This window comes from Manacus vitellinus, unplaced genomic scaffold (genome assembly GCF_001715985.3).
Source record: "Manacus vitellinus isolate BGI_N305 unplaced genomic scaffold, ASM171598v3 scaffold_0_pilon, whole genome shotgun sequence".
Lineage (NCBI taxonomy): Eukaryota > Metazoa > Chordata > Aves > Passeriformes > Pipridae > Manacus > Manacus vitellinus.
This window is the reverse complement of record NW_021938789.1, coordinates 26,766,376-26,781,362: the sequence shown is the minus strand read 5'-3', so window position 1 is coordinate 26,781,362 and position 14,987 is coordinate 26,766,376. Positions and strand designations below refer to the sequence as shown.

The following is a 14,987-nucleotide window of genomic DNA, read 5'->3' as shown; positions in this document are numbered from 1 at the left end:
GAGCATTGACTATTGTTATGCTTTTCTTGGTGTGTGAGCTGAAAATGGGAGGTGTGCTTTTGTCCATGTAGGCCAAAATACACATATGAAAGCTTTTAGTATACCAGTGGTAGCTAAGCATACATCTTTTCTTGTGCTGGATTGCATGATCCAAGTCAAGTATTTGCAATGCACAGAAGAGAAGAGGCTATCTGACAGTCTTTCTGGAGGAAGTAAGGTGATGAGGATCAGGGAAATGGGCAGTGGAAGTGATGGAGATAACATCAGCTCTTTCAAAGTGGTATGTTATATTGGATTTCAGAAAATAGCAGTATTCTCAGATACTTAGAAGCTGTTGGCTGATTGTGTTTCAGGTATGACCCACTCATCTTCTGCTGTGTATGTCTTGTTTAGACATTGCATTCTTTCTTTTCAGACATGTATTTTATAATTGCTATTCAAGTCTCATTTGTGGGATGTGAATTACTGCATCCACACTATTCTAAAGCTGACTCAAAATGCTGTGGTATGTTCCTTCTAAATTAGTTACAATTACCCTTTTTCTATTCCTCAACTAACCAAGATAAAAGGTTACAGGAAAATAAATGTGTTGAGATTACCTATGCTGCTACTGGAGAAGGAGCTGATTCTATTCAGTAGCATTTTTTGTGACAAAAATTTCAGAGAATTTTGAAAACCTCGAGATTTTAAGAACAGATCCATAGTATAACCTGTGTGACTAGAGCAACCCATTGGACAGGAGGTAGTAGCAGTGCTTTTTGAATAGATTAGCGTTTTATCTAATAATTATTGGGTGACAAGAGAAAGTTTGTTCTTGGAGTGGTAGAACTGCCAGCTCAAGATCCTATCTGTATCTATGTCCCTCCCCATGGAAATACTTGTGGGTATGTTTTCTCCCTTCTTCTAGTTTATTTTTGTCAATTAAAGTTTATCTGGAAAAAGACCGGAATTGAAATGTCAAGAAAATAATAGTGATTTCTTGGTTAAAAAGAAAATGCATATGCCTGTACGGTTGTGATTTGCACTTTATTCCTGTTCTAAGACTTTAAAACTTTTTTTCTTGTCTATATTTTTAAATTATTGTCTTCTGACTTATTGAGAATGCCTTACATTATATATAACAGATAATAAAAGTCTGGGAATGCTATAACTATCTACAAAGTACCCTTATGGAAGGGGGAAGAAAGGTGGGAGGCAAAGCTGCTCATCATGTCTGGGGCTTCTTCTGAAGTTTTGCCCAGTTTTCATTCTGAACAGTTCTTTTTAGTTCATATCTTTACCCTGGGCTGTAAAATAGAGCTCGATAGGGCTCCTCGGATATAAGAGAGCAGAGCAAAGTGCTTATATGCAACTGTACTCCAACAGTGTGAATGCTGTTGAGAATGTGTCTGGTGTTTCCCTTGGGCTTGCTACAGGTTTTTGGAGGGATGTAGGCAACAGAAGACTGTAAGGATTTGGACTGTAGTCCATGGTGGTTCATCCTGTATCACTGTAGTTAACAGGATTTTCCATCAAACACTGTTTGTGAGCTTGTGTGCATTTGTGCGTGTGACAGAAAGATGTCTTTAGTAATAAGTATTTACAATTTTTCCATATCAGTCTACTGACCCAAGACCTCTATCTGGGAAGCTTAGAAGGAAGGGAAAACAAAAAAAAGATCATTCTGCCTTAAGCCTGAAAGAATACATGGATTCTTTTTTCTAAATACAGAGCAGTCAAGTGTTTCTTCAAAGCATGTGTCAAACTTTTAGATCAATACCTTGACCTATTTTGTGGTTCCCAAGAGATGAGACTTCATACACAAACAAATGAGGAGATCACATGTGAGATCACATGTAAGGCCACAGTCACTTTGTAGTTCTAGTGCCAAGCCTTCTGAGTACTTTTCTTTTAGAAACAGGTATCAGAATTTTTTTTACTATACAATTGTTGTCTTACATTCCATAAAGTACTGTGTTCAACATCTATTTTTCTTTCACCTTGTGGCTGGGGTTTAGCATTTTAACAGCAGTTGCTATGGAAGAGTTAGCCATGTTTATTGGGTAATGACAAACAGCAACAGCTGAAAGACAAATATTGTATTCTGTTTTAAGTATAAGGTGGGCCCTGAGCCAGAGATTAGCAGCTTCAGAATGTAGACAGCCACAAAGCTGGATCCTTGGTCCTGACACACGCTGTAGTTACTCAGGCGTAAGGCTTAAATGTAGCTTATACTGTAAGTATTTCCGCATTAAAATTTTGATTTCTTTCTGCTTGTTGAAAGGACACTGGTGGCTTGTCCAAGTCCATGAATTAGTTTCTCAACAGCAAAAGAAAATACCAAATGGAAGCAAATAATTATGTGTTTCACGCTTTGTCCTGATTAGAGTTTTTGTTTGCTTTTGTTCAGTGAATGTAGGGGTAAGTGCACAAGATTAAGAAAACATTTACAAAAAGTGGCTGTATCATGAGAAAGGATAAACAGCAGCAGGGACAAAACCAGAAAAAGCTTAAAGTAGGGCAAACTTCACATTTTATCAACATGTAATTAGTGGATCTGAAATGGTAGATGTGACAACTGTCAGATATGCATATCTAGTCTTAAAACTGGTATTCCTGCATCCCCTATTGCTATAATCCAGTATGTGGGGAGTTAATATAATTCATAACATAGCTGAGAATTTTTGCTTTTGAAGTTTGCTGGTATTGTAGAAATTCAGGCCAGAATTTGAGTGTAATTCCTCCATGGCTTTTCAAAGGGTAATCCTCACTCTAGAAGGTGAAGAGAGGTAAATCGTGGTATTTACAGGTAATGCTTTGAAATGTAAGCAAATTCTCCTAACAAAATCCTCTGGAAATAAAGACTTGGAAACTGTCTTGCTTACAATCCTTGCTACCAACTCCCTCCAGCCAAAAAACGCCCAACAAACCAAACACTAAAAAAGCTGAAAACTAAAAACCATTCAGAAATGCAAAATAAGTCTCTCTGAAGGCTGTGGTTTTTTTTTTCCTTTCTTGCTTGTTTGCCTCTGGGGCTGACAGGGAGAGAAGGTGGTAGAACAGGAGGGAAAAGTAGGATAGGTCGCCCTTCAGGGAGGGCATTTAGGAGGCCCATACAGCTTGGAGGATTTCAGAAATTACTTGACTTCTGTCAGGCTTGCCATAGATGTTTGTATCTTCCCCTGTTGATCCTACTGTTTTCCTAGTCTGGTCTGACTGCAATAGTTGCCTTTCTAAGGCTTTCCTGGGGAGTTATCATTTGTGGAAGCACAGGATGTGTGTGACAGAGGAAGAAGGTTGACAAGGTTGACTCCACAAAATAGGTCAGGTATCCTTTTTCCAGGGTCTGAAACAGCTCTCCCTGGTCTTGTCTGCCTCTGACATCCCAAACATCTCCCCTCTTTTTCCTCTAGTAACCACCCACCTCTCTGGTTTTGGTGTTTGGGTGGTTTGGTTGTTTGTTGTTTGTTTTTTTTTTGTTTTTTTTTTTTTTTTTTTTTTGGTTTGAGTTTTTTTATTTTTTTTTTTTTGAGAGGAGGTGGTTGAAACATCTGCTGTTTCTGTATCTGAGGTACAGGATGTGCCTATGAATGTATGTTTATAAGTGACATAATTTATTTTAATCTAGTGGGTTTTTTTCCCCCTGCACTAAAGTAACGGTTAAGACCTTAAAGGATCAAGGACCTCTTAGCACAAGGCTTTCTGTCTTGAAGATTCCTGTCTCAAAGACTGCACTGTTTGTGTCCCTGAAATGAAATAGATAAACAAAGAAAGTGTGTGCTGCAAAAAAAGAAAAACGTTTGGATAGTTAGCAGTAATTTCAGGATGCTGTGCATGGAATTTATCAGTGATGTGTGCAACTGAAAAGTCAGTTTTCTGTAACAGTTTAAATACCAGCAGTTTTGTAATTAAAGCTGTGACAATCAGAAATTATTATCTGATGCTGACATAAGTTTGGCTCAATTTCTTTCTCTGACTACTCTTCTTTAAAACTCCTTTTGACTTAAATGGTAGGTACAAAAATTATGCACCCCTCTGTAGCAGTATGCTTGCTTGAGAACATAAGTATGGATTGGTGGCTAGAAGCAAGTTTTTCTATGTGTCCTAGATGATTCCCTGTGGTTTTGATGGCATATGGCTTTCATACTTTCTGCTTCAGATGGTGTGTAGTGCTGCTTTGTGTCTTGTACCTTAGAATTGACTGCAGGAGCAGATTAAGTGAATCTATAAATAGTTTCTTGAACTCTTCCATGGCGTAAGTATTGCTCTTTACTACCCCAGACATATTGGGCACATTAATTTGTCTTCTTTTATGGTGTAAGGAGGGAGGGGTTCATTCTCACCTGTTCAAATACTTCTAGTTACGTGTGAAAAAAATCCCTATCTATAACAGATGAAATTGTGGTAGTGTAAGGAAAGCCTCTGGTGGGTATTAAACCAGCTGGTATTTGTACGTGTTTCACATTACAGTTTGAAGTATCAACCCGGGGAAGCATGAGTTGGGTCATTGCATGCTTGGGGTTTATCTAGCAAATCACAGCAACAGAAGCAGTGTGATGACCCACTTAGAATGACATGTTCAATCTCTTCAGTGTTCCCCATCTGCAGTGCTGGTTCCAGTTGTATGCTTAGCTCAGTGTTGAGAAAAAAAATCTCGATGCAAGTGGCTGAAGGTTTGATAATTTTAATATAGCAGTCTATATCTTTGGTTCTTAAGTGGCACTTGTAGAAAGTCTTGAAATAAAATTACTCCATTTTATTTTAATGTAAGACAGCCAAAAAGTCTTGCTATTTAAATAGCAAACTACCGTTCCAGTCACTTGGAGCTAGAGCTCTGCATCTAAAGTGGACACACATGAATACAGGACCCTCTTGCAAAGGGAAACAGTGGCTCGTGACAGAAAGGTGAATCCCCTCCTTTTCTGGGGGAAGTATAAAGAGTCACTGTATGTAACTCTCTGGTAATTCTTCACTGGTAGAAATAAATAATTACATTATTCTTGGGATGTTTTTAAAGTGGTTTACTGATTTATCTGATGAATGGAAAATGTAGGAGGATTACTTTGCTATTCGTTTATGCGGGTGATGAAATAATGGTTTCCAAGTTTGTTATGTGTTGGCAGCAGGAAAGATAAATTGTTGAGATGTGAGTGTCTGTACTGAGGATAAACCTAGCAACGCATTTCTGGTTGCCAGTCAACACTTCCCTCCCCTACCCTGGTGTCACTTGTGACGTAATGCCATCCTGCTGTAGCAGAACCCTCTGTGCTCCTGATCTGTAATTAACTGTGATGTCACTATACAAAGGCTGCTTAAAAAATTGCTATAGGATAGTTGTTATAGGCATTAAAGCTATTTTAGTGAGAATGCTTTCTACTTTCTGGAAATGTAAAATAAGTCTCTTACCACAAAACTTTGCTCCTTTGTGACCCCTGAGGAAACAGAAGTTAAATACTCAAAGGCATAATTCTTAATACATTACACATGGGATTTGCATTGATGCAAATGAAACAGGGGCTGGGAGTCCCAGGTGCAGGTGCACAGTGTAACCAACCAGCACTTGCCAGTTAGGTACTAGAGAATGGAACTATCTGCTCTGTTCTGTCATGGGAGCTGTTAAAGAAGTAGTTTCTGCTCTCTGCCTGCACTCATACTTTTCAATATAACAAAACCAACCCAAACTGGACATTCAGTTGGCTCAGGGCTTCTCTCTTGTTCAACTTTAGTTTCAAGCTAACACATAAACTATTAGCACTACTGTGGGATCTGACTTCAAAGGAGTTTGCTGTTAACTGGAGCGAAGGCAGGATTTCACCATGTAACTATTAATGCTGTAAGGGATTATACTTAGCAATGACCTAAGGTCCTTCTAGAGCTACTGACTTCATGCTTCCAGCTTCCCCATGGGCTCACGCACTGCTTTTTCAAATGCACAGGAAGCACCTCGTGTTCCTGTCCTGGTTCTGTATATCAGCATTTAAAAGGCAACTAGTAAATGCCAGACATTGCAGAATGACAACATGCTTTGCTTTGGTGTGGGTGACAGAATGTGAGACCCGCTAGGGTGACCCTTTGCTTAGTTTGAGACATAGATCACTACCCTGAACTGCTCATGCATTAGTCTCCCTGGCTTGTTGGTATGTTATGGGCTTTCTTGTTTTAAGAAGCCTTTACCTCAACAGCAAATACACAGCTCAATGCAGAGTAGGCACTGAGATGAACTGGTTTTTAGGGATGGTGTGGTTTTGTTACCTATTCATCTGTTATGTAGCACAACTCTGTAACAGACTTGATTTTATTGGACTGGCACTGACTTTTCTTAGTCTGCTAGCACAGCTGCTAAGTCATAGCATTAAAAAAAAAATCCTAATAGAAATTAAGATGCAGGCTACATGGGCTGATAAGAGAAGAAATTGGTTTGATCTCTAATTTTCAGAAAAAATCTGTGAATATCTGAGACTTTTAATTCATTTATTCTGGTCTCTTCCTAAATATTAAACTGGCTGGCCTCTAATTCCCCAGGTCTCTCTTCCTCTGGCCTTAAGGACAAAGCACCACCTAGGGTCTCCTTCATGAGTTTATAAGGGCCTATACAAGAAAACTCAAAAATCCTTCAGTTTGTTCCTTAAATAGTGTAGTTGGGATTTCAGCAGACGCAGTAGAATTGAATATATTTGGTTTGTGTGGATATAACTTAAATATTTCTCTACTTTTTGATTTAAACATCAACTGCATTCTTTTCCTTAAGTGTCAGTTACTTGCTATTTTCACTGCAAAGGCCTATATTTTTGCTTTTTTTATCCACTTTTTGCAATTAGCAGAGGATTCTATTTTACCCCTTAAACACTCAGACCCTTAACTACCCAGAAGGTGTTATTAGGCTAGTTTTTATAGAAAAAAGGCTATTAAAGCACAGTACTCCCTATTTCTGACAATTCTCACAAGTATTGGCGCAAAGCAGTACTTCAGTGATGTCCTGAAGCCCACGCTGGGTCACCTAGCAAACAGAAAGGACAAACCACACAATGTTTGATTGGTATTTGCTTGTCAGGCTGCAAGAGGAGATGCATGTGGTGACTTTAAGCAAACTTAGCATAGGAAGAACACATTTACTTCAGTGATACTAAATTAGGCCTCGTCCAGATTGAAGGCGCTCTCAACATTGACGCTTCTTATACTGACGAAGGAGTTCCTGCTGGAGTTTTAACAGCAGTCCCACTTTCAGCTACACACAATTTATTTAGAGGTGTTGATGGTTTTCCATTTTCCAGCCCAGCAATCGTAAAGACAAAACTGAGCATGAATTGGACTCAAGGAAATGGGTTATTCCTGTCCAAATGCAGGTTGCTGTTGTACTGGATTCGTCAGTGGTAGAAACACACCACACACAGCATTTCAGAGGGGACAGCCTGGCAAGGGCAGCCAGTGTGGTGTGGTGAAGCAGGACCAAAGAGCTACTCTGAGGCACTGGCAGTAACTGTGTTACCAGTCAGTGAAAAAAAAAACCCAACAAAACCCAAATATCACCACCCCACCCTTCCCCCCAACACACAATCCCTAGAAGCTGCTGCTTTCATATTTTGCCTCTTGTTGAGTGGGTTTTTTTGACAATTGTTCCTTGACAGACGGATATTCCAAGTGTAAGATGTTCCCCCAATATCAGTGTTTTCCTTAAAGCTTGTTCCTATGTTGTCACTTCACATGGGAGTTCTTGTTTTGCTTTTGTTGAAGGATTAGGATGTGGGAACTTTCACCAGGCATAATGAGTTTAACATAATGGGTTACCATTGTGTATTTTACCTTTGTGCTTCTGGAGTGAAGGGTTGTTCTGGCAACAGAAGAATTATCTCAAATTATCACACGCCACGCAGAAAGTCCATAACGATGCTTTTGCACTCAAGTTGCCTTGGGGATAATGACATAGAAGTGGACCAACTGAGAGCCCTGAGGCCAATGCTAGTTGCCCATATATATAATTGGTGTATGCTTGATGGTGGGGTGAAAAAAAAATACAAGGAGAAACTATTTGCATACAAGCTTGAAGAGTTAAGCACTTTGCAATACTTAAGTAATATATTACATGTATTTTGAGAAATGATGGGGGAAACAGTTGTGTACTCCAAGCAAAATTTATTAGAAGTCTATTCAAGAAAAAAAAAACAAACACAGAGACCTTTTGCTTGTAGGAATTCAAAGTCAGTTACCTGAAAGTCAGGTATGAAAAACCTGCATTTTTCTAAAATCAGATACAGAGTAGAAACAGTACTTTTTAAATATCACAGGCAACAGATATTTAAGTCTTCAATCATAAATGGCATCAAAGATAGGTATTAATTTCACAGCAAAGCTGCATGCAGATCTAGTTTAAAATTGAAAGCCTTTGAATATAAAGCTTTTGCCATGAAATCTGCAATAATAAAGGTATGCTGCACAAAGATGTTTCTTTACCTTTGTCTTAATGACATTTCTCAGTAATAAAGACATATGTACATTTAGATTTGGCTGGTAAACCATATTTTAATTAATAAAATTTTGCATAAAATGCTATCTTACAGAATTGCACTATCCAGATGTACTTATGGTAAACAGAGCAAGAAAAGAAAAATGCATTGAAATGTTCTGTATGTAAAGAGGGCAAAGATCAAATAAGGAACTTATTTTTTTTAAAAATCAACAACCAAATGGCTCTGTACAAAAAAGCAAACATATGTACAAAATGCTACAGAGACTACATACATTTTGATAATTTCGATCCTTTACCCATGAGAAATGCAGCAGAAGCTTTTGCCATCTATAAGGTGCTGAAGAAACCAAATCTGAAATTTTATTTTATAAAGCCATAGCCATTATCGTCCTGTGCCTTAATTTTATTTGCTAATTTTATGCTTACCTTTGCTTATGGAAAATGTATGTTTTCAAATACTTTGTTTCATTCAGGAAAAAAAAAGAAAAAAAACACCTCTAAAATGTATCGGTTTTAATACTTGTGACTTTTTTTTCTGTCTAAATTCCTAAAAAAAATGTGTAACTTGGGTTTCATTAATATACATATACAAATATAGTGAAGTAAATCAGTACATGATACTTGTGAATATTTTTCAGGTGGCTATGTTAGGAAAAAAACCCCAAACCCAACAACCCATTGCACTAACACTGTTTACTTTCTGCTTATTAAAATTCCTGATATGTAAAAACACTAACCTCTCACATTTCATGTTGCTTACTATCACAACATTTTGATTGCAACCATTTAGTATCAGACATCAGTAGCAGGTTATTATTGTCTATGCTTATACCACTGTCTGTCTCTTCCTTAAATCCTCTTTCCCAAGTCTTATTGCCTTTTTCACTTCTCACCTTTTTACAGAAAACACTACAGGTTTGTTAGGGGGAAAAAAAGAAAAAAAGATTTAGCCAATACCATTGCACCCGTTCAGAACACTTGCAGCTCTTCCATTTTTCACTATGCTTGCTTTGAGATTTTACAATCACTGTGCATATGTTACAGCATACAAGTGCAGGCAAACAATCTATATTATAGTTTGTCATACATTGTAAACCAGTACAATAGGCAAACCCGTGATACAGCAAGTGGAAGCAAAAAATGCTGCCAAGCTAGTAAGAATGTGGAAACTCAAACAATTTTTTTAAAAATAGTAAACAGCAACTTTCCCCTGTATTACATGCATGCTGAAAAAATCCCACCAGACTTCACGGTAGTACCACAAATGTTCTAACCAAGCATAGCTTTTTCCCCCTTCCCCCCACCCCCCAAGGCAATTCCTCTGTGTACCTGTCATCAGGCTTTTCCTATTGTGTTTCACATAAAAAGACTTTAAAGCAGGGAGTGTTTAAATGCTGAAATGATTCCTCTTGTCTCAGAAAAGCTTAGTTATTCACTCTGTGGTCGTTGCTGTAATACTGCTGGAACGGTTTGGCGGGTGGGATGGGATGAGGATGAACTAGATGGCCTCTATTTGAGACTGCAAGCAAGAAAACAGAAGGCCAGCGTAGCATGTTTTCTAGCAGCTTTATGCAGATGTGTTGCAGAGATGCAGCATAAATAAGTAGAAAAAAAAATTTCACAGCCTCTTGACATAGTTTCCAGGGAAAGTACCAAAGAATTTGGTTCTTCTCGAGGTTCCTGAAATTAGAAGCAATAAATGAAAGATGGGAATAACAACAAAAATTCACTATGTAAGCATGGCCTTAAAATTTTTATGTTTAATATTGCACAAACAGAAATATCTACAGTTTCTTATGATATAACTTCAAAAAATTATTTTTAATTTCATTTGTGAGTTGTGAGTTTTAACAAAGTATAAATGCAGGAAGCGACAAGCAAATGAAGAGGCATATTTGATTAAATTGTTAGGTCTTGATTAAAAGCTGTTCTAAAATTCTTGGTACAGAGAAATAATTTAATTTCAACAACATCAAGTCTATTTAAATAATTTGAATTTTTTTAAATGCAAAGGACTAGTCAGATGATTACGTTAGCTACATGTATATGGGCGTTTATGAAATGATTAAGCTACTTTACCTAGACCTGGTTATGAAATCTTTGTTTGTTCAGTAATACTTGGTTCTCACAAGTAGTCAATTCTTTAGATGTATTCATGTGAGTAAGATTTAAATTACCTGGTCTTTATGAAGAGAACAGTAATACATAGGCCATTTTGTGTCATAAATGACAACAATGCTGTACAACAAACTGCAGACGTGTCAGTTTGTGTCCACCCATTTCAAAAGATGAAAGGACAAAGTCACCCACTAATTTCAGTGGATTTTGGTTGGGATTTCTCCTGATAAAGCCAGGTTTAGGTTTATTACACTGAATAACAAAAATTAAGTTGTTTAAAAGCCACTTAACAAAGAGGGTAGCAAAGGTTAGGGGGGAAAAAAAAAAGAAAAAAGCAACCAAATTAAAACATACCCACAAACCATCCATCATCACATTTTTCCATCACATCAATGACATCTCCCTCTCTGAGCTCCAATTCATCTTCGTTCCTAGGAGTATAGTTATATAGAGCCTGAAACCTTAAATAGGACAAATGATGCATTTTAAAAAGAAGTAAGAGTTCCTTGCACCTTTGCTGAAGTAAAGGAGCTGGCTTAAACATTAACTAACAACTAACACTTCTTGCAAATAGACGGGAAAAGGATTTATTTTGCCTGATGGACTTGAGAGTTAAGAATTTACAGTAAATTAAGAAAAACTTCATTGGAAAGATCTGACACTAAAGACTGGGTTTGCTCCTCAACCAGTGGCTTTGAAAATAGATTTATTTTTTTAGCATTATTTTATAGTTGAGTCACCAAAACTGAGGACTATTTATTAGAGGGGAGCCTACAGACATATTGGCACTGTAACCCTCCATGATCAGCATCTGAAACTGTGGCTCTGACCTTAAGCTCTCTGAAGCAAGTACCACCAGCACAAGTGAGGTGTCTGTGGAGGAGGGTGCCCAGGACAGCAGCTCACACACAGTCACTGTAACTGAGGGACCTCCCTGAGCTCCTCAGCTGCAAGTGGTGTGGCAAGCCTTTGCTCTGATATAAAAGAGGTGCTCTCCTCTATGGAGAAGGTGGAGCATAATTGCTATTTGGAAACATACAGGGTTAACCTGTTCCCTGGTTAAAGAGGTTTGAATCAAATCAGGGGACAAATGCATGGAAACTCAAACAGTATTCAGACACCGACCTGTGTCTCCCCCCCGGCCAGGAGCTGCAGTTTGCAGATGTTAGTGGATAAATGGAAAGAGGTATGAGATTCCTTGACAGCTTTTAATTGAGGTTTTTTGAATTGAAAGAATGGCAATAAACTCTCACTAGGGGGAACTGAAGGCACTTGGGCTGACAGCCCACAGAAAGATTGCTGCATAAGCCTCTGAGTCCTGCAGAGTCAGAATCTGCTTTTTTTTTTTTTGTAAGCAACTGTGCCCCATATATGACTGACTGCATATAAAGAAGCAGGGTATAACTGCAGAAATTGTACAAAGGAAATAGTTTTAATTTCAAAATACTGAAGCAAAACATAATCATATCCATTCCTTCCCTCTTAACAACAGTTCACTGAGTTTTAAACCTTAATGCCATTACACTTCCCCCCAAAAAAACAAAATAGCTTGCCAGTTGATGTGTTGGTACTGAGTATTTCATTTAGCTCTGTACCATTCCAGCAGTTTTCATGGCTTAAATGAGATGTTTATTTTAGTAAAAAATTGATGTTCCTGAAAGTCCAACTTGAAAATCCTAAATATAGAGTGGTGCTAGGTTTAGTTTAATTATGGTCTTCTTGACTAAACTACACTTATTTTTCACATTGCTGCTTTGAACAAAAAATGAAGATACTGTTCCAAGAAAATAAAGATTTTAACTTAATATCTCATGACTGGCAGTTATCTCCCCAAGTCTGAAAAGTCTCTTTTTATATTTTAATCGCACTAACAAAATGGAACAAAACTGGTTGTTTAAGCAATTACCTCTGGTAAGTTGTGCAGCAGGAGTAACAACAATCTGTGCAAAAACCTAAGTGGCACTAACAGTTTCTGTTATGCTTATCATCATTCCAGGAAAGCAGAGCTATGATGATATTCAAAAAAATTATTAAATGCAGCTTTCAAGGGGACAGGAGTTGCAGATGTAATGTATCATGAATAGGATTCAAGCCAATTACTTACTCAAGTACAGTAACAAGGATGTCCCAATTAGCACTCTCTGTACTTTTGAAATTGAATCTTAGTAATTTCCAGATAATCCATTTTAATAACTCCAGTGTATTAATTTCATTCTCTCTGTGCTAATCTATGACTTTCTTAAGTATGAAAACTCTACTATCATTAACAACACTGACAGAATACATATTCAAAGCAAAGAATGGTTGGTTGGCAATTTAAATATATTTCTATTTTTAATTTTAGGAATAAATAACTTTAGTCATGAACTACTTAAACAATATCGAACAAAATGAAATAGAAAATTATTGCTTACAAAACTGAGTTAGGTGCTTCAGTATGCTCAACAATACCAACAGGAGCTATTAGTTTCAGTGAGATTAAAACTAAAACATCCTATTTTAATTATATATTATCTGTGGCATAGCTGTTTGGTAACTTTTTGCCACTCTCTTCTGTCTTCAAGTGACTAATAGGTAAACTTTAAAATATTTTTAGATGTTAAGCCTTAGCTACATTTTTGAGAAATTATCTAATAGGGCATATGCTGAAGTGCTCTGATGCTAGAGGAAGAATGGCTGCTGGTTTCAATGATCCTTGAAACAGGACCCAAATGCAAGACTTGAGGAAAAAAAAATATCTTAAAACAATCTTGCACTGAACTTGCATTTTAACAGTCAGCACTGAAGTATCCCAAGCATTTAAACTGTTTGTGAAAATAAGACTTGAGATCTAGGTTCTTCTTCAGTTTTCAGAAACACTTTCCTGTATCTCATATTTGAATTGCACTTGTAAATCACACCAAAAAGTGTGAACCTGTGTTCCTGTGATCAACATATCGAGGGTTTTTTTTTCTCTATTCACATCCATAACTGTTTCTGAATAATTTGCTTCAAGTCAGTAAAGCAGATGAGTTGAATCAATGCTAAATCTTAAACTGTCATTCTGCTGAGATGTAAAAATGGAGAGAATAAAGAAGAGTCAAATTTTACTTTTACAAAATTATTACTCCTTTTAAGTATAGATGATGGGAAAGTTGTCATGTCTGTCTGCATTTGATGTAAATTAAACAATTAAGGCTTTGCCCTCTGAGACCTTCTTCGATATCTTCCTACATCATGCATTTTTCTGTAAACAGTCTCCGAAATCTCTTCATAATTGTACTTGGCAAGTTAACAAATTATCTGATGATGTGCTGGCTATTGCTTAAATGCTAGGTTTTGGTTTAATAGACAATAAGTATACTTACGGTTCCCCCCCACTGTGTATGTTTTCATGAGAAAGCACAGGGCGCTGTGGCTGAAATGAAATGATTTGAAATGTAATAAAGATTTGCAGTTTAAGGTCCAAATAATTGGATAGGGGTGTGACACACAGTTGCTCAAGAGTTCATATTCTACCTTGTGTAAAACAACGGCCCATTCTGTTCCCCCTCCAATAAATTCCTAAGAGACATGACAAACAACTAAATCTTGGCAGGTTTAAAGATCTGATTTTTGGAGGCCATAATAACAACTAAACAAACTGTGAACTTTATCAGTCCATTCTATTTATAGTACAGTATAAAGCTGGAATAGAACCTTTCAGCCTCTTCACTGTGAAACAGAAATAACATTAGAAAAATCAGATGCAACGGCTGAACATCATACATTCTTTGCGTGAAGTATATTTTTAGATAAGCGGAAAAAAATCTCCTATACTTAATGGCAGAATCCAGAATATTGATAGACAAAAACCATACCAATTTACATTACACACACACAGAGTACTAAGTTGGCAGGCATAACATGCTATGCTTTAATTACTTCTGTTTCATCTCAAGCCATGCAGGCTGTTGGGAGTCGAAGAACAAAAAAAATACATTTAATTGTGTGAAAATAACAATTAACACTTTTACTTCAGCAGAAAAAGTAGTTTGTATTTCCAGTGCAAAGCTTTATGAAAGGAACTATGTTCCTTCTTAATGGAGCATTACCCACCACTAATATTCAATAAATCTGGATGCAATGGAAATGAAAAATATTAACCTCCTACAAAAACCATATCCTGCTCAGAAAGTCATTGACTTATACTGATTAGAATCTGGCTGGGGCCAGAAACAACACAGGAGCAGGTGCTTGGAAAAGCTCAATGTGAGTGGGGATCATATTTGCTGATGACTGAGGATGCCTTAAGATCATGATGTAGAGACAAGTCCGGGAACCATATCTGCTTTAGAAGTGTGGATATCAAATACTGCTCACAGCACTTTCTTTCATGAATTGAGCAAACTGTAACCTGATCTTTAAGCCACGGAATTTGTCTTATTGCCCCATGATTCTCTCCTGA

The 14,987-nt window shown here is 37.3% G+C and overlaps 1 protein-coding gene across 16 annotated transcripts in view; it reads right to left on the bottom strand.

The window, feature by feature from the left end:
- Positions 1-8,092: 8,092 nt before the first annotated feature.
- SORBS2 (sorbin and SH3 domain containing 2) overlaps positions 8,093-14,987 on the bottom strand; it is a 217,484-nt gene continuing 210,589 nt past the window's right edge. For 12 of the 16 annotated variants that reach the window (XM_018070087.2, XM_018070100.2, XM_018070108.2 and 9 more), the window contains 3 exons: positions 13,909-13,958; positions 10,916-11,022; positions 8,093-10,123 (listed from right to left, as the gene is read on the bottom strand). In XM_018070087.2, the coding sequence (XP_017925576.1) occupies positions 10,062-10,123; positions 10,916-11,022; positions 13,909-13,958 (219 nt within the window). In that variant the 3' untranslated portion in view covers positions 8,093-10,061. The remainder of the gene's footprint in view (positions 10,124-10,915; positions 11,023-13,908; positions 13,959-14,987) is intronic. The other 4 variants (XM_018070094.2, XM_018070112.2, XM_025894827.2 and 1 more) reach the window with 2 other exon arrangements.